Source organism: Gymnoscopelus braueri (assembly GCF_963280865.1).
Source record: "Gymnoscopelus braueri genome assembly, chromosome: 4".
In the NCBI taxonomy this organism is placed as follows: domain Eukaryota; kingdom Metazoa; phylum Chordata; class Actinopteri; order Myctophiformes; family Myctophidae; genus Gymnoscopelus; species Gymnoscopelus braueri.
Genome location: NC_137605.1, coordinates 58,863,872 through 58,884,309, shown reverse-complemented (window position 1 = coordinate 58,884,309; position 20,438 = coordinate 58,863,872). Strand labels below are relative to the sequence as shown.

The 20,438-nt window shown below is 42.3% G+C and overlaps 1 protein-coding gene across 1 annotated transcript; it reads right to left on the bottom strand.

Annotated features, from left to right (window-relative positions):
- Window positions 1-59: 59 nt before the first annotated feature.
- On the bottom strand, window positions 60-20,079 carry hjv (hemojuvelin BMP co-receptor). Its single transcript, XM_080427261.1, has 6 exons — window positions 19,991-20,079; window positions 12,417-12,537; window positions 11,810-11,959; window positions 9,223-9,422; window positions 6,996-7,307; window positions 60-2,379 (listed from the first exon to the last, which is right to left on the bottom strand). Exons 3-6 carry the CDS (start codon window positions 11,904-11,906, stop codon window positions 1,714-1,716), a joined length of 1,275 nt encoding a protein of 424 aa, XP_080283387.1. The 5' UTR covers window positions 11,907-11,959; window positions 12,417-12,537; window positions 19,991-20,079; the 3' UTR covers window positions 60-1,713.
- Between the last annotated feature and the right edge of the window lie 359 nt (window positions 20,080-20,438).

Genomic DNA, 20,438 nt, shown 5'->3' with positions numbered 1-20,438 from the left:
TGTGTGTGTGTGGGGGGGGGAGTAGGAAAGAGAGTACACAGATACATAGACCACCCGCGTTTATCAACATTTATCAGCATGATAAATAAAATATGTCACGTCACACACAATAATTCATTCATGTATTCAAATTCAGGGGTGTTCATTGTATTGTTAACTTTGGCGCACACTCTATGCAACTGAAGAAGTACAAAAAAAAACATGTTTTCTGTAAAACACTGTTTGGACTAAAAGCATTTGAGGATAGAAGACAAGGAAGTACATTCATCTGCTGTTTTGACTCTGTACATGCACACGCACGCACGCAGACAGACGCACACACGCACACACACACACACACACACACACACACACACACACACACACACACACACACGCACACACACACACACACACACACACACACACACACAGAGACACACACACACACACATGCGCACGCACACACACACACCGGCACACGCGCGCACACACACGAAAGAAAGAAAGAAAGAAAGAAAGAAAGGAAGAGATAATTGATTGTGATGAGTGGTCCTCATATTGACCTGTGCTTTAAATACAAGTCTAACTAAACAATAACTATGTAGAATGCACTTCCGGGTTGAATTGATTATCCATTTGAACACCATATTTTGGGGGTAAAATTAGCCAAAAATAGCAGGTCTACAAGCTCACAACACGACGTGTTGTGAGCTTTATACTAAGTTTTATACGAATAAGAATAGAGGGTTAAGTGCTTAAACCCATTTTGACTGATCCTCTTCTTCGATGTTGTCTTCTGACCGATGACCACTGCCATGTTGAAACCACAGCAGAAGCATTGCATTCTGGGAACCAGCCTGCTACCATGCACGCGATATATAAGAAGCACTTGCAAAGTACAGACAGCAGAGAGGGAGGTGATGAAAAGGTCCTGTGAGCTTGTAGATCTGCTATTTTCAAAAAAGGATAAAATAGAGCTTTATTGGTTCAACTGTACCCTCATGGTTAGCACATGTTGAGCTGCGCCTTAGAAAACTGTCCTTTGTTTGTCTTTCTCACTGCGGCAGTCAAGGGAAAAAGTCACAATAGAGCAGGGAAGGACTTGCACACAGGGAAAAAGAGTCTTGTTTGCTTATAAAAGCCTTCATTAACCCATTAAGACCGGGAATGTATCTGTGTCATTTTAAGATTTCTTTGGCATTTTTTGGGAAAAATCGAGAGAAATGTGTGCAAATCTTTGAATATATATATGCTTTAAAGCGAACATTTTTAACGCCGATCTGTGCTTCTGGGGGGTCCCTGGAACGACATATTTTGAGATGGGGGTCCGCGGCCAAATACATTTTGGGGGTCCTTGACATGAAAAAGTTTGAGAACCACTGATTATAGCAACATAAGTAAAAAAAAAAAAAGCTGTTAGGATTTAGAAGACATTTTAGAATCCCCCGGAAGCGAAGATTTGAGTTACAAATGTTCACTTACAATATATATATTTAAAGATTTGCACACATTTTCACGAATATTCAAAAATAGCAGATCTACAAGCTCATATCGCGGCACTATGAGCTTTTTGAATATCCAAAGAAATCTAAAAATGACACACAGATACATTCCCGGTCTTAATGGGTCAAAAGATCCAGGGCTGAACAGAGTATGGCAAACATCTCAGTCCACGTGGGGACTATCATCAGTGCATGAAATGTACCTTTAAAAACAAGACACATATATTGTCTATATTGCAACGCTCCACACAGCTCCCAGCAGGGCTGCGATCAGCCCCGGGGCCACATGAAGGCCCGGCCGGTGCCGATGTCCCGTTGCCGCCACCGGCGGCGGCAGGTGCAACCTGTCGCTGTCATCGATCATCCCCCGGGCATCCTCTAGGGCGGCGACTGCAGCCAGGCTGGAGTTGAGGTCCCCCGTCGCCAGCAGGTCAAACACGCACGCCTGGTAGTACATGTCTCTGGCGGGGAGCAGGGCGCCACAGTGGGCCTGGGCGCTTGCAGAGGAAGAGGGGGAGGAGGAGGAGGAGGAGAGGGAGAAAGAGGCGGGCGGCGAGAATATGTTGATCCTCTGCGACTCGGGGCAACCCTTCACGCACAGCTGAACGTCCTGCTCGGGGCCGAAGGCCTCCACGACGGGCCGGGGGGCTCGCACCGACAGCCCCAGGGAGCGCCCGCTCTGGCGGACCACCAGCACGGCGCCGATGTGCGCTGCCCTGATCTCTGCGTGCCTCCCGGGGCTCTGCGAGCGGACCGCCAGGCTGTGGCGGGCGCCAGGGCGCTCGCCGCCGCTGGACACGGAGCCGTCCGCGAAGGCGGCCGGAACGTCGTCCAGCTCGGCCTGGTAGATCTGCTGCTCAACGCACTGACGCCAGCTCTTAAAGATGATTGTGATCTGGAGAGACGGACAGAAACACAGCGTCACAGAAAACAATGTCTGCCACGACTCTGATTTATACTTTCTCGAGACAGTGGTTCTCAAACTGTGGGTCGGGGTCCCGAAATGATCTTTGGGGGTCCCCACTCAGATGATTATCTTAATGTGCAACATCGTTTTCTCACTCAACAGTAAACAAACCAACAGGCCTACAGACAGGGTATCTGCACATCTCTAAAGTAACAATTGAAGGACTTTTAAGAAAAATAATTATAATACAATGAGAGCATTACTGCATAAAAAGTAATTGATGGAGCTGTTTTTCCCTATCACCCTTCTAAAGTACCGATAACTTTCAGAAAGGCGACAACAGAAAATTCAGCCGGAGACAGGCAGCCATTGGGTAAAATGATTATATTATATTTTAGTCAGACATGAGAGAGTAGGGAAGGTTACAGTATCACAGGTGTTTCACACATCATCGGTCGGCCTCTCTCATAATGATAGAAAGAAATCACTGGGTTTTAACAACACCCGTTAACATAAACAATGACATCATAGGATGTGACATAGATGAGTTTCCGGTCGAAGGTGGACTCCTTGGATTGGATGAGAGTGATGATGATACGTCATCGTCAGATGAGGATGATGATGGTAGATGATAATGATGAAGGTGACCTGCGCCAAAGTGTCTGGGTCAACATTTTGACCCCGGTCACTGGTCAGTGGTCACTCAGTGGCACTGAAAAAGGATTATGCATTGGAGAGAACACAGATATGAAGTGTTCTGAAAATAGTTCTTCCTTAAATAGAAATATTGACATAACTTGAGGAGCCGACAGATAGCAACAAAAAGGCCTGTAGCCAGTTTGACCTTGCATAGAGAGAGAGAAAATAGGAGAACAGAGAAGCACATTTAACATGACTGAATTAGGCCAATATGACACCATTATATAAATTTGACATTTAAGCAGGTTATGACACTAGACAAATTATTATCAACAAGAATAACTAGAATAACTATCAGTAATCAACACATTACTATTAAAAGAATGGTCAAACATTGGCCAAATTGTCCATGAAAGGGGCAAACATTTTGAAAATAGCTGATCTACATTGTGAGCATGCAGACCAGCTATTTTCCACAATGGAACCGAGTCAAATCAGAATCAGAATCAGAATCAGAATCAGTAGAATCAGAATCAGTTTTATTGTCACATCACAGGTTTACAAGGTAAAGAAGTGGGTGAAATTCGTTTTTGTACATCGTTCCCACCGCAACGTTAATTTCCATAGAAAGAAGAGGGGGGGGGGGGGAGAAGAAGAGGGGGTGGGGGGCAAGTGGGAAGGAGATCAAAACAAGAGAGCAACAGAAGGCCAGACAAGTTATCTACATATTTACAAAGTACCTGAGATAATAAAAACTAAGGTGCCTGAGCATAGCAGCAATGTATGTATACTGTGCATGTTATACTTATACTGTACATGATATACATATGGACGTTAAGGTGCTTAGAGAAAAAAGAGCACAATAAAAAGACAAAAAAAGTCAGTGCGTTATACATGGGATTAAGGTGCAAAAGGTCAGTGCGTGTCCACCTAGGGTGGACTGACCCTAGTATAATCCGCAAGTAGCTCCATGAGGGAGTGCAGCAAAAAAGTCATTTGTACCTGGTGTAGTCCACAGGTGTGTCCGAGGGGGAGCTAAGTCCAAGTCATTGTCCCTGGTATAATCCACAGGTGTGTTCAGGAAGAGCCAGAAAGGTTTTGCACCGCCTGCTGTCAGGCTGCTGAACAAGGCTTATGCCTCATTCAGCATCCTGACAGCAGCCGGATTAAAACTACACCAGAACCTGGTGGTGGAACTCTTGATACTGCGGTAGAGCCCCTTGCCCGGTCGCGGTCGTTGTAGGGGTTTGAACAGTCTGTGACTTGGGTGGTGCTTGTCCTTGATGATGCGCTTGGCTTTGACCACGCACCGCTTTTTGTACAGTTCCTGGAGCGCTGGGAGCTCGATTCCCATTATCCGCTCTGCCGATCGCACTACTCGCTGTAGGCTGATCTTTTCTCGGGCAGTGCAGTTCCCGTACCAGGCCGTGACACAGCCTGTTAGGATGCCTTCAACAGAACTGTTGTAATACAGCCTGAGGATGCGACGTCCTACTCCGAGCTTCTTCAGGCGGCGGAGCCAGTACAGTCGCTGCTGAGCCTTTTTCCTCACGTGTGTGGTGTGTGGTGTGCGTCTCCCATTTGAGGTCCTCCTCGATGTGTACTCGCTGACCCTTTCCACTGCAGCACCGTCGATGAGGATGGGCGCATGGTCTCTCCGCGGCCTCCTGAAGTCCACGATCAGTTCTTTGGTCTTGTCGACGTTAAGAGAGAGGTTGTTCTCCCGGCACCAGCGTGCCAGTGAGTTGATCTCCTCTCTATAGTCAGACTCGTCGTTGTTGACGATTCGGCCTATCACTGTCGTGTCGTCCGCATACTTTATGATGGTGTTGGAGACATGTGTGGCTGTGCAGTCATACGTGTACAGGGAGTAGAGGAGAGGGCTCAGCACGCATCCCTGGGGGTGCTCCGGTGTTGAGGGTCAGGGGGTTGGATGTGATGCTGCCCATTCTCACCACCTGATGTCGGTTGGACAAGAAGTCCTGTATCCAGTCGCACATGCTTGGGTGTAGCCCTAGGTCTCTGAGCTTTTTGTCAAGTATTGCTGGGACAATGGTGTTGAATGCTGAGCTGTAGTCCACGAACAGCATACGTACATATTTGTCCTTCAGCAGCTTGTTGTCCATGTGCGAGAGGACGGTGTGGAGAGCCATGGCAATAGCGTCGTCGGTGGATCTGTTTTTGCGGTATGCATACTGCCACGGATCCAGCGAGGCAGGTAGCGTGGAAATGTAATGCCTCAACTCCTACAATTCCAGGGGTGGGGGGTCCCCAGTTCAAATATGATTATTTTTGGGGGGGTCACGGACTGAACAGTTTGAGAACCACCGTCATAAGACAGTGTTCCGTGTCAGAAATGGCTCATCTACAGGCTCACAAGTCTTAGTTTTACTCCAGCGTCAGTCAAGACAGACAGAATCATGGAGAAACTCTTTATATTACTGTTCCAATATTCAACTTCATAGACTCTTTAGAGTAGCCAATTATATATGCCCCTTTTCTTCTCCCGATGTAATCAGATGCCGATTCATTGTTCCCACTGCTTGCCACTGCTATTACCCTACTCACATGCCAGCGAGGAGACCCCACCGGGAGGTCATAACTATCTATGCACAGCAGCCATACTGGAAAAAACTTTGGGCCCCTTCCCTACTTCCTTCACAGGTGTTACCAATGGTACTAATGAAGGCTCCGTTCCCTTTAGTGTAGCACAGTGGTTATCAAAACTTAATTTCAAGAACCATAACTCTGAGAGTGTACAAATGGAACCATTTGGTTCCATTTGTACTCTCAGAGTTACACACCCGTAAGGGGTCATTTGGAACCCCCTCAAGGAACCCTGAGAATGTTTCCAGTGAGCCAACATGCACACTATCAGCACCCTGACTCTGTTTGACCAGAATGGAACAGAGCCTTCATTAGTATCCTACACCTGTGTACACCTGTGAAGGAGGTAAGGAAGATTTCTTTCCAATATGGCTGCTGTGCATATTGTGTTCGTATAGACGCTCAGCCAAACCGGATGCAACCCCTTGACTCCACTATGATGGACTCCTGTGCCAACAGAGCTCTCCTAACCAGGACGTTTTGAACATGACTCACCACGGCAGGATTTTCACGGCGGCCACGACGGCCATGGCTCTCGTTGCTCGAAAAAACAAGAGGCCACAGTGGCCCACTGGCCTTGATGGCCTTCTTGCACTGCCCAAGCTGATTTCACTGTTTTCTATCAGCACTATCCTGTCAATATGTTTTTTTTTGCCACCAGTTGCCACATCAACTGAAACGTCGCTGCGCAAATAACCAGTAGTAGGTTTGATTTCGAGGCTGATATGAATCGCGCGCAGCTTAAAATGCTGCGGAAGCTGATGCTTTTGACACGGGGCGAGAGAGAGAGAGAGAGAGGGAGGGAGTGTTAGTGTGAGAGAGAGAAATATGAAAAATGAATAAAATCTTGTTGGATAACATTAATGTGTGTTAGGCAAACCACATTAATAATAAATAAAGTGTGTCTTAATGTTATTATTTATAATGAACAAATACTATATTTTAGGCTAAATCATGTAAAATCTACTAAAGTCATTAGTCCAATCACAATTCATCTTCAATGAAAGTAAAAATACAATAAAACCTTGAATCTGTGAATGCTCATGTGATTCATATGACCCTTACTTCAATCAGTGAAGCACAGTGCTGAATGTGAGAAATATTGAGACTAGTATGCCAATAGATTATTTTGTGAAATAAACAGGTTATATGTCACTGACAGTTATACTGTACTTGTACTATATTAAAATGTAATAATCCTTAACCTTTCAATTAAATTCATTGTTTCTGTGGACTTAAAATCATTGTTTTATTTGATGGCCTTCCTGCCCTGGCATTTGGCCTTTGTGCCCTAAAAAAATGGACGACACCAAAGGCCAAGTGGCCTAGAATGACCAAATCCCAGGCCTGTGACTCACTTTAGTCAGAGCGGTGGTGTGGGCGCCGCGTCCAGTGGGCGTGTTGGTGGCCTGGATGTACAGGTACTCGTTATCGACGAGCGGCCAGGCGCCTCGCGCCGCGCACGTCTGAAAGTCGTCGGTGAAGGTTCGAACGTGCGGGTCTCCAAACACGCCGCAGTGCAGGTACTCCGGCACCCGGCCCTCCCGCAGGAAGTAGCCCTTCTCGTAAAGACACGCCTCCCCGGACATGGGCGCCTGCGGGGGTGGGCGGGGCTGGGCGGTAGGCCCCGCCCTGGGGCAGCGGTGCTGGATCAGGAGGTCCTCGATGCCCTGGAGCGCAAAGGATATCAACATTTAGAATACTTCAAAAATATGTTTTTATTTCCGTTTGACTTGCGGTTTATCAATTTCCTTTTTTTGTATTTGTTTTTAAAGTGGGTTTGCTAGTTCGTTTTTAATTTGTGAAATTGTAGTTACGTTTTTTTTTATTAGCAAAAGTCAGAAAACATACTATATACAGTATATATATTAAACATAATTATATATATACATATATATATATATATATGTATATATATATATATATATATGTTACAGGGAAATTGGAGAACGAGCGCTCGTTTTCACCCCCCCTCCCCAGGCAATTCTGTAGAACCAACACTAGAGGGCAATGCAAGCCACGAGGCTTCCCAACCACAGTGCACTAACATATATGGCCCGACCACACACACACGCATGCGAGCGCACGCACGCACACACACGCGCACACGCTCATGCTTTCAATTTGGTTTATTGAAAGCATATATAGATAATTTTATTGTGTTCTGGCTTTTAACATTTCTTTTAGATTATCCCTGACACACACACACACACACACACACACACACACACACACAAACACATGGATAGTAATCCATGAAAAGATCTATTTTCTCCCTATTGATTTACATCTCGGACGGCGCTGATTCGACTAGCAGCCCATCGGCTGGTCGGCGCGGGCACTCGCGCCTGTAGGCGCTCGGGCGCGCCTCCTTGGCCTCAAGGTCTGCTAAGGTCTGCATATATTGCATATGCATTATATATATATATATATATATATATATATATATATATATATATATATATATATATATATATATATATATATATATATATATATATATATATAAATAATGCTATATATATAAAAATAATGCATATGCAATATATGCAACCACATTCTAGTATGTATGGAATAAATTGACAGGGACTAAGTCTAGGGACAATTTCTCTATGATTTTAGTTAGTTTGTTTATTTGTATTTCCATGTTCCGTTACAGATTTGTTTTCTTTTCTGTTTCAGTTATAGTTGTAGTTATTTTGTGTTTCATTCAGTGGTGTAAAAAGTACTCAAATGTTTTACTTACATATATATATATAGAAAGTAAAAGTCCGGTATCAAAATGTACTTGCGTAAAAGCGCAAAAGTGTTGGCAATAAATGTACTAAAAGTACAAAAGTAAAAGTACTCATGCAGAATGTCCCATTTCACAAGTTTTCAAATGTATGAAAATCTTTAGAAAATAGCAGATCTACAAGCTCACTAATTGTAGTGGAGTAAAAGTATAATATTTGCCTCTAAGATGTAGTGGAGTAGCAGTAACAGTACTGGAAATTGGAAATACTCCAGTAAAGTAGAAAAAAACTCAAAAAGTACAGTACTTAGTTACTTTCCACCACTGGTTTCTTTCTTTTTTTTTTACGCTGCGATTTTTTAACCCCATTTTTTCACCCAGTGTCAATTGTCTAAGTAATCCTGGGCACTACACTCCCCCTGCCAACCTAGGGAGAACCCAGAGCTGAGCTCATGCCTCCTTCAATGGATGAGGGCTAACAGGCCTTCTTATCACCCGATGGAGGAGAGTTTCCCCGGTACGACGTAGCACGTGGAAGGAACACGTTATTCCAACCAGTTCCTTTCCCCTCCATCAGGCGCCCCGGCTGACCAGGGGGAGGCAGTAAAGAGACCAGGATTACTGCATGTTTTTGTGAGGGTACCTGACACGGGGAGAACATGCAAACTCGCCAACCCCACCTGGGATATGGGCACTGATGACGCGGAGGAGAGGACACGCCCCCAGCGCCCACAATGTCCCCGGCGGGAATCGAACCCAGGACTCTCTAGCTGTGAGGCAACAGCGCTACCGACTCTGCCACCGTGCCCCCCTCCACTACTGATTTCATTGAACTATTATAATAACCTTGCCTGGACAGCAGAGTGGTAGGCCAGGTCGCCCCGGCAGGCCCTCGCCGTGCGCTTGGTGCACATGCCGTAGGAGCGCAGCGCGCTGCAGTAGCCCGAGTTCTTCAGCGCCTCCCTCAGCCCTCCTCCTACGCCTCCCAGGTCCAGCGTGGCGGCCACGAAGTCTGCGTTGCACCGGAGGATCTGACACGGCATCCCCCAGGCTATGGGGGGCCAGGCAGGGGACGGAGAGAAGAAGGTGACAGAGGAAGGGAACAGAGAGGAACAGAGAAGAAGGTCGGTGGTGGAAAAAGTACTCAAATGTTTCACTTAAGTAAAAGTATCAACACTGCAATGTAGAAGTACTCTGTTACAAGTAAAAGTCTGGAATTCAAAATGTACTTGAGTAAAAGTACAAGGGTATTGGTATCAAAATGTGCTAAAAGTAAAAGTACTAAAATGTTTGAAAATAGCAGATCTACGAAGAGCTTGTAGATCGGCTATTTTCAAATAGCCTAGTTATAAAATAGGGCTAAAGTGGTTAATATATGTTATAATATATATCTGCAAAGTAACTAGTAACTAAAGTTTTCAAATAATTGTAGTGGAGTAAAAGTACAATATTTGCCTCTGAGATGTAATGGAGTAGAAGTAAAAGTATAGACAATAAAAAATACTCCAGTAAAATAAAAGTACCTAACAATTGTACTTAAGTATAGTTAGTACTTGAGTAAATGTACCTAATTACTTTACACCACTGGAGAAGGTTACATCTTTGTTTTATGAAACTTTAAGTAAGCAGTCCACATTGCACACAATGGAGGAAAAAAACGTGTCTGTCTGTCTGTCTGTCTGTCTGTCTGTCTGTCTGTCTGTCTGTCTGTCTGTCTGTCTGTCTGTCTGTCTGTCTGTCTGTCTCTGTTTCCATCAAAAGAAACCGAGTTGAAAATATTGTATTATTTAACCCATTAAGACCTGAGGCAGATTCTACAAATGCCTTCTAAATCAGTAGTTCTCAAACTTTTTTGTGCCAAGGACCCCTGTCTGAAAATGTTCTTTGCCAATTGGCCCACCCAGAAGAGAAGATTTGTGTTGAAAACGATCCAAAACACTTTCACGATTTAAAAAATAAAATGCAAAAGATAGTCACTTCGTGCCGTGCTGCGAGCTTGTACATCTGCTATTTTTGAACAGCCAACGGTAAAATTTAAAGTGACACAGATTCTTTCCCGGTTTAACCCTTTAAGACCGGGAATTCATTTGCGTCATTTTTTTATTTCTTTGGGCTATAGACCGCCGAAGTCTGACGTCATTTACACATCCTTTGTTTGTCTACCTGGTTTGCAGTTTTCCACCCCCGTTCTGAATCCCATAGACTTATTTAATATCGCGTCAAATAAGAACTGTGTTCCAAAAATAAACACATGACCCCGGCGGGTTGACTCTTATGGATATGAAGCATCAACTGACGGTGAGAAAACGCTAATGTTACTTCCGCCGAATTAGTTACATTTTCGCCAGAAACAGACTGTATCAAATATAAGTGACTGACTATCATAAACGATAAAGAACCTCCTCCCTGACAATAACGCCGACACGCGGTGTTTATTTTTGGACCACAATTCTTATATGAGACGATTCTAAGATGACCCAATGTTATTCTCCATAGAGAAATCACTTCCGCAAACCTGGGGATGAACGAGTGACGTCAGGACTTCGGTGCTCTATATAAAAAGCTTGTAGATCTGCATTTTTTTTATTGCAGATAAAAAAAATTGCAGATCTGGACTGCTTAGATGTGGACTGCTTACTTAAAGTTTCATAAAACAAAGATGGAACCTTCTCCTGTGGTGTAAAGTAACTACTTTAAGTACATTTACTCAAGTACTATACTTAAGTACAATTGTTAGGTATTTTTACTTTACTGGAGGATTCTTTATTGTCTATACTTTTACTTTTACTTCTACTTCTACTTCTACTTTTACTTCTACTCCACTACATCTCAGAGGCAAATATTGTATTAGGCTACATTATTAAATTATGAAACATATATTAACCACTTTAGCCCTATCTTACACCTAGGCTATCGTGAAAATGAGTGCAAATATTTAGTTTGAATATGTATATAATTAAAGCGAAAATGTTTAACTCAAATCTTTGCTTCTGGGGATTCTACAAATGTCTTCTAAATCCTAAGTTTTCTTTTTTTCTTTTTTTTTCTTTTTACTTATGTTGCTATATTATCAATGGGTTTCAAACTATTTTCATGTCAAGGACCCCCAAAATAATATGTATTTGTCCACGGACCTCCTCCCATCTAAAAGTATTTTGTTCCATGGACCCCCTAGAAGCAAAGATTTGTTTTATATTTTTTTATATATATTTAAAAATTTATATAAAAGATTTTCACGAAAAGAAAAAAAAAAAGCAGATCTACAACTCATAGCGCGGCACCGAGTGCCGCGCTATGAGCTTGTAAATCTGCTATTTTTGAATAGCCAAAGAGATCTTAAATGACACACAGATGCGTTCCCGAACTTCCCGGTCTAAATGGGTTTTAATGCATGACGCTGCTTTCTTGTCCGATATATACGTGACGCTGAGCTTTTACCTCCAGAGCTGCACAGGTATAGTAGGAGCAGGGCCGCTGCGATGCTATGTTTCCTTGGCGACGGCGTGGCTTCCGTCTCCGGGGCTGAGGTCCCCATGCCCCCCACCCCCCACTCACAGCAGGCTGAACTCTGTCTCCCGCAAAGAGACCCTGAAAGATGAACGATAGGGTTGAAAATGTTTAAAGGGTTTTGGGGTCATTTTAACGTTTTTTTATGAAGTTTAACACACACTTCATATAAAAGATTAGTCCATAATAATTCAGCTCTGTTCATCATACAGTTCAAATATCACTACATTTCAAGTATTTAACAATACAAAATATTGCTACTTAGCTGTATGGCATTCTCAATAAGACACTGACCTCTTTGTGTCACTAATTAAATGATATCTGCATATAGATCAGTCCATAATAATTCAGCTCTGTTCATCATACAATTAACATATCACTACAGTTCAAGTATTTAACAATACAAAATATTGCTACTTAGCTGTATGGCATTCTCAATATGACACTGACCTCTTTGTGTCACTAATGAAAGGATATTTGAAAGATTCATAACACTTGGTAAGAACTTTGGGTTAGAGATATGTTGTAGCTGTAGTACCTGCGTTGTCCAGTAGGAGGTGCTAGCTGAGGTGGGCGGGTGAAGCAGACAGAGGCTCCTTCTCCTGGGAAGCCATTGACACACCTGACTGCCACTGGTCTGTTGGCACGGAGCAACAAACCTGCAATAACAATAATAACTGTTAGGGGTGCAACAATCTTACAATAAATGCAGGGAATCTCTGTACGTACATACGTACGTATGTACGTCTGCAGTGGTGTAAAGTAACTGATTACATTTACTCAAGTACTGTACTTAAGTACAATTTTGAGGTACTTTTACTTTATTGGAGTATTTCCAATTGTCTATACTTTTACTTCTACTCCACTACATCTCAGAGGAAAATATTGTACTTTTACTCCACTACAATTATTTGAAAACTTTAGTTTTCAAATAATTAGTTACTAATTAGTTACTAGTTACTTTGCAGATATACATACATTTACCACTTTAGCCCTATTTTATACCTAGGCTATTTTCAAACATTTTAGTACTTTTACTTTTGTTATTTTAAGTACATTTTGATACCAACACCTGTACTTTTACTCAAGTAAAATTTGTATTCCAGACTTTTACTTGTAACAGAGTTCTTCTACATTGCAGTATTGATACTTTTACTTAAGTAAAACATTTGAGTACTTTTTTCCACCACTATACGTCTGTACGTCTGTAACCCATGTATCTCGAGAACCGTTCGACCGCCCGACCCGAGGGAGTGCAGTAACCGGTGTAGGATAGGCGGTTGTCCAGAACCACCAGAAAAGGCTCTGGCCATGGCCGAGTGAGGCAATTGATTGCCATGGCAACTAAGCTTGATTTGTCGAATTATCCACACCTGTCGAATTACCCACACCTGCCATTTGATTACTTAGTCACTTCCCACAGTCAGTTAGCACTCTTCAGACATTCTCCACACATTCTCCACAGACGTTTAGCACCTCGTTTAGCACCTCCTACTGGACAACGCAGGTACTACGTTTACCACTGCACAAGGACTTTCCAGAACCGCCGATGGCCCCCGATATGCCCATATATGGACATATACTGATATCATAAGTAACTGATAACTCCATGTATGGGCATAAAAAGGGACATGGGCACACAGACGTTTTAACGGGTACCCTGACAACGGGTATAATGGGTATTGTATAACAGGGTGGGGCATGTGTTCCCTATTTGCATCGTTCCCAACTTGCATCGCTCCCAGGGGTGCAATGCTCACTGGACGGCCTTGCACGCCGTGCCGGAACCTATTTGACCAGGAGCACACGCAGGCACACGCATAGATTTAAAACTACTTTAAATTTGCAACTCAACAAAGTTTTCAAAGGCTCCCGACTCACACCTAGCGAATTAACATAGGAATAAGCCTAGATGTATATCAATTGTCCATTGTGTGACTTGCAGTGTAGGTGTTAAACGACGTGCGCGTCACGTCATTGAAATAGAGTGCAAGAACATACCAAATGAGCATTGCATGCCTGATCGCTCCCAAACACATTTTAATAAAATAACATATTTAGGAGAAAATTCTAGTTTTTGTTTATTGTAATTGTTAATGATTTAAACACTGATATAGTATATGTAAACATACACTAGTTTTATATATTGTTTCTCCCACCCTGAGCAGGTCTGACTGAAAATGCTTGATTGTCCAAAAGTAGTTTTCCTCAAATTATCTGAGTAGTCACCTCTGGCCAATGACCCGCTCTCCCTAGCATTGGTCCTGCATGACACATGTTTAACCACGTAAACCCCCCGACGAGTTGTGAGCTTGTCGATCTGCTATTTTCAGCGAAAGCTTTCCCCACAATAATAGAAAACAGAAAATACACTAGTATAGAGCCCTGTGGGACTCCGCTCAACCATATGGAGTTTAAGTGGTTAAGTGGTGATGGTGTACAGTGAGATCAGGTTTACAGTAAGTTGTCTGGTAGGCCCGTAATAGCCCATTGAAGGAGTAGTTCACCCCCCGATGAAGCCTTGAATTCATGAGATTTGTTAGTTTGTGTCGCATTCCTCATTAATTAATGAACAAGTAATAAACAAAAACAAATCTACATGAATTCAAGGCTTCATGGGGTGTGTAATTGATAGAAAATAAGTCATTTCTTTGGGTGAACTACTCCTCTGCTTGTGTAAATGAAGTGAAATGTGTACATTCCCAAATGTGAGATGCTACCACGTATGGCTGGGCAGTTAACCGAAAATATATCAAAACCAATATTTAGAACCATTAACCGTCTTATAATCGAATAGTAGAGAAGCAAGTTTTTAATTATTAATTTTTTTCATATATTTTTGTATGAATTTCTTATGAACAAAAAACAAAAAATGTATAGATTTTTCATAAAAGACTAAATCAACTAGTCGGACTAACCACTTGTATTACACTTAAAACAAATAAAATAGTGAAAACAGACGATCTACAAGCTCAACAGGATTTTTCTCCACTATTTTCTTTAAAATCGTTCATGAATCAAGGCAAAAGTTTGAAATAATAAGTCATATCGCCCAGCTCTACTACCACAGAGGTGTGCTGAGCAAGTCTGCCTTTACTAGCAGTAAACATGTGTCATGTCAAAACATAGTAGCATTGGCTTATGGCAGGCAGCATGCCGGAAAAGTCGTAAAACCCCAATGTTGCACATCACACCACTGACCTGGCTACGACTGTTTGTTTGGTTCTCAACCTGTGGTCAGGACCCCAGGGGGGGTCCAATTTAAGGACTTTTTTTTATTTTTAATACCTTCTAAAACTAAACAAAAATAAATGACAAAGACCAGTACTGCATCAAAAGTATAATCAACAAACTATACTATAAAAACTGGTCAAACATTGGCCAAATTGTCAAATAATATAAGACAGAGGCAAAACACTTGAAAATAGCCGATCTACAAGCTCACAACGCCTCGCGGCTATTTTCACAATATGTATCTGTGGAACTGAGTCAAACTAAATGTAATGCCTCAACTCCTACAATTCCAAGTGCTTGTTAGGGTGGGGGGTCCCCAGTTCAAATATGATTATTTTGGGGGTCCCCAGTTCAAATATGATTATTTTGGGGGGTCCCCAGTTCAAATATGATTATGTTTGGGGGTCCCCAGTTCAAATATGATTATTTTGGGAGCAACTTTTGGCACTGCCAAAAGGCTTGACAGGTGTGTAGATATTTTGTGAACGCTTGCTTAGAATGCTTGAAATCTCAGCAGCCACTGATGAAGGAACACTGAAGTAGCAGTTATAGTATTGATCCAAAGTGCTGAAATGATTATGGTCATTTAGTACATTGGTTCTCAAAGTGGGGTCCCAGGGGTCCTCGGCAGGGTACGAGGGGGTCCCCAGCTAAATAAGTCAATATAGCGTCACAATCATTTTAACCATTATTGTATACTTTGGCTATTCAAAAATAGCAGATCTACAAGCTCATAGTGGGGCACCGAATGCTGCGCTATGAGCTTGTAGATCTGCTATTTTTGAAAAATCACGAAAATCTGTGCAAATCTTTGAATCGATTTTTAAAGCCAATATTAGTAACTAAAATCTTTGCTTCTGGGGGTCCCTGGAACATAATATTTTGAGATGGGAGTCTGTAGCCAAATACATTTTGGGGGTCCTTGACATGAACCACTTGAACTCTATAACGCTTAACTCCCGGCCAGTCCTGTCCTGGGCAAACATTTGGTGAAAATAGCTGATCTGCAAGCTCACAACAAGTTGCGTAGTAGTATAGAGCCCTGGGTTTAAGTGATGGATGGAAAGTAAACATTGTGGGACAGAAATGTTGATGTTTAGGAATAAAGGAATGCCAGATACATACATTGATATAGATCCAGTGTGTGTGTGTGTGTGTGTGTGTGTGTGTGTGTGTGTGTGTGTGTGTGTGTGTGTGTGTGTGTGTGTGTGTGTGTGTGTGTGTGTGTGTGTGTGCGCGTGCGTGTGTGCGTGCGTGTGTGCGTCCGTGCGTGTGTCCGTGCCTGAATGTGCACCTGTGCATGTGTCACACAGGCCACAGGGCAGTTCCAGGGAGCAGTTGTGGGGCAGGAATAGCAGCGTCTAAATATACCGTTCAGTCAGCTCACTGCTGTAGCGTGTGTGTGTGTGTGTGTGTGTGTGTGTGTGTGTGTGTGTGTGTGTGTGTGTGTGTGTGTGTGTGTGTGTGTGTGTGTGTGTGTGTGTGTGTGTGTGTGTGTGTGTGTGTGTGTGTGTGTGTGTGTGTGTGTGTGTGTGTGTGTGCGTGCGTGTGTGTGTGTGTGTGTGTGTGTGTCACCACACAGTCACAAATAAGCAGCAGGCTACAAGGAACAAGTCCAATATTCTATAATAGAAGGCGCTGCTTGCCAAAAAATAACTGATCTGCAAGCTAACTGTTAGCTTGTAGATCAGTTATTTTTTGGCAAGCAGCACTGTCGCACTACAGAGAGATTCACTTTAACCCATTAAGACCTGAGGCCAATTCTACAACATGCCTTTATTGCCTTATAAATCCTAACAGTTTTCTGTATCATGGTTCTCAAACTTTTTCATGTCAAGGACCCCCAACATTAAATGTATTTGGCTGCCGACCCCCCAAGTAGTGGAGTAAAAGTGCAATATTTGCCTCTGAGATGTAGTGGAGTAGAAGTAAAAGTACTGAAAATGGGAAATATTCCAGTAAAGTTAAAATACCTCAAAAGTGTACTTAAGTACAGTACTTGAGTAAATGTACGTAGTTGCTTTACACCACGGCAGAACAGCAGCTGGGTCTGTGGCAATCTATCTTATCAACACAGCTAATAGCTACTGCATGGGAGCTTGGTTTCAATGGAGCTACAACTGTAAATCACTCCAACAAGGCTGCCCTATACTGTCAAACCAAAACAAACTACTTTTTGGGGTGGTTTAAAGGTCAGAAAGGGATCATGGCTAGGATTTTGATGTTTCATATTTATAAACAAAATGTACATTGATGAATGACCTAAGTCAAATCTCAAATCTCCTGTATGCGCAGTCAGCAGTAAATAATTCTGGTTCGGAGACATTCTTGAAACCTATATGACTCTACTAGAATAGAGCACAAACATTACAATCAAATAGTTCAGGATTCAAAGTGGACACATGCAGACAGAAGACAGTATTTCATTGTTCTTAAGACTGGTTGTACGACAGTGTCGCACACCAACAAAAACTGTCAATCTACAAGTTAACAGCGTCTCACAAATGCAACGCATTGTTAGCCTCTTCCTTACTTACTTCACAGGCGTTACCAATGATACTAATGACGGCTCTGTTCCATTCTGGTCAAACAGAGTCAAGGAGTGCTGATATTGTGCGTGTTGGCTCACTGGAAACACTCTGCTACACCAGCGGGTCTCAAAGTGTGGTCCAGGGACCCTCATGGTTCCATGAGGGGGTTCCAAATGGACCCTTACGGGTGTGTAACTCTGAGAGTGTACAAATGGAACCAAATGGGCCCCCAATTTCATTCCAATATGGCCTATTGGTAAAGATGGTGTGAGGTAGAGAAGATACAAAGATGGTGTGAGGTGACAGAGCTCTGAAAGCAGAGGGGTAATGATGATTTACAACTAGACTGATTGTTTGACCCTCACCTCCACCGAGACAAACTCTGATCCCTTCTACTTCTACCAAGGTAAACAACCAACTTCTGTTTAACCCATGAAGACCTGAGGCCGGTTCTACAAATGCCTTCTAAATCAGTAGTTCTCAAACTTTTCCATGCCAAGGACCCCCTTGGCACGGAAAAGTGTTTTGTCATGCCATTTTGTTACCATTGTAACCCCGAAGCTATAGCCTCAGTTACAGTATAAATAAATAGAAATACTGTCTAAACCAAACCTCTGAATGCCTATAGGCTACTCCTCACCCCAACCTGAATCGTTTACTAAGCCTAACTGTAAAAATCTGTTTCAACAATTAAACAACCATTTATCTTGTGAGGACCGGCGAAATTGTCCTCACAGATGTCCATGTCTCAAACTCTACTATGGGGACATTTGGGCTTCATATAATATACGCAGTGGTGGAAAAAAGTACTCAATGTTTTTACTTTGGTAAAAGTATCAGTAGAAATACTCTGTTACAAGTAAAAGTCCAGTATTCAAAATTTACTTGAGCAAAAGTACAAAAGTATTGGCATCAAAATATATAAAGTATAAAAAGTAAAAGTAGGCCTACTCATAAAGCAGAATGTCCCATTTCCCAAGTTTTCAAAATGTATTACAATCTTTTGAACATAGCAGATCTACAAGCTCACAACGCGTTTTCAAATTTGAAAGTTTAGTTAGGCTGATGTGGTTAATGTATGTTTTGCAGTGGTGGAAAAAGTATTCATATTCTTTACTTAAGTAAAAGTACAATACTGCAACATAGAAATACTCTGTTACAAGCATAAGTCCAGAATTCTAAATTTACTTGAGTAAAAGAACAAAAGTATTGGCATCAAACTGTACTTAAAGTACCAAAAGTACAAGTACTAAAATGTTTGAAAATAGCAGATCTACAAGCTCACAACGCGTCGCGATGCTACGCGCTGTAAGCTTGCAGATCGGCTATTTTCAAATAGCCTATGTATAAAATAGGGCTGAAGGGGATATTTTATGTTTTATAATGTAATAATTTATATCTGAAAACTAACTAGTAACTAAAGTTTTCAAATAATTGTAGTGGAGTAAAAGTTAAATATTTTCCTCTGAGATGTAGTGGAGTAGAAGTAAAAGTATTGGAAATTGGAAATACTCAAGTAAAGTACAATTACCTAAAAAATGTACTTAAGTACAGTACTTAAGTAAATGTACTCCACCACTGATGTTTTGTAACAATAATCAAAATCTGCTAAGTAACTAGTAACTAAATATTTAAAATTATTATAATTATTGTAGTGGAGTAAAGAGTACAACATTTGCCTCTCCAATATTTGCCTCTCCTCTGAGTGGAGTTGAAGTGAAAGTATTGGGAATTAGGGTAAGTGATATTTTTTGTCTGAAAACAAATAGTGTTGTATTAAAAGGTTAAAGCACTATATTCTGTTGTCTGTTCAGTCTCAGGGGTCTCCCTTGTCTCCCCAGCTCTTTAATAACCAGTACATACATTTTCAGGTAGGTGACAACATTTCAGCCAATCAGGAGAGAGTACCCATTTATCAACTTAATTTTTAAGTGTTCCAGTTCCAATTTATTCAGCTCATTTATTTGTGTCACCACTTCCAGTTTCACTTGTTTAATCTGTATCCTGACTGAGTTATCTATCCTGATTGGATAAAATTGGTATCCTGACCTGAAAATGCATTTTCTGTTTAATAAAGAGCTGGAGAGACATGGAGACTCCTGATACTGAACAAACACTCTATAGCAATGAGTACTATCAGAATATAGAGCAATTCAACACTTATTTTGACCAAAGAAAATCACTTACCATACCTTTAAGTACAGTACTTCAGTACATGTATTTACATGTAGTTGCTTTCCACCACTAAATATATGCATGCAGGCTCGCACAGAGAGCGAGGAGAGAGCGAGAGAGAGAGAGAGAGAGAGAGAGAGAGAGAGAGAGAGAGAGATCAACGGCCAATTACCTCTAACCGGCATCAGATCAGATCAGATCCAGTCCATGTCCCTTCCAGCCGACCATAGGCTGCCTTGCCTACCACCCAGTCCCTTGCTCCTGTCCCGTTATGTGTTGTGTTGAGTGCTTCTTGCTACTGTGTTTCACTCACAGTCATCAGAGAGAGTGTGTGTGTGTGACTGTGTGTGTGACTGTGTGTGTGTGTGTGTGTGTGTGTGTGTGTGTGTGTGTGTGTGTGTGTGCGTGTGCGCGCGTGTGTGTGAGGCTCGGGTTAAAAATGAGCCACCCGCGATGCTGAACACCTGCTGCTGCCTGCCTGCGACAACTGCTCTGCTGCTGCTGCATGGCATGGACACTTACTATAGCTTTTTTAGAACACATGTTACACACAAACATGTGACCCCATATCCACTTTAAAAGTCTCCATAGGGAGCGGTGTAAAGTAACTAAGTACATTT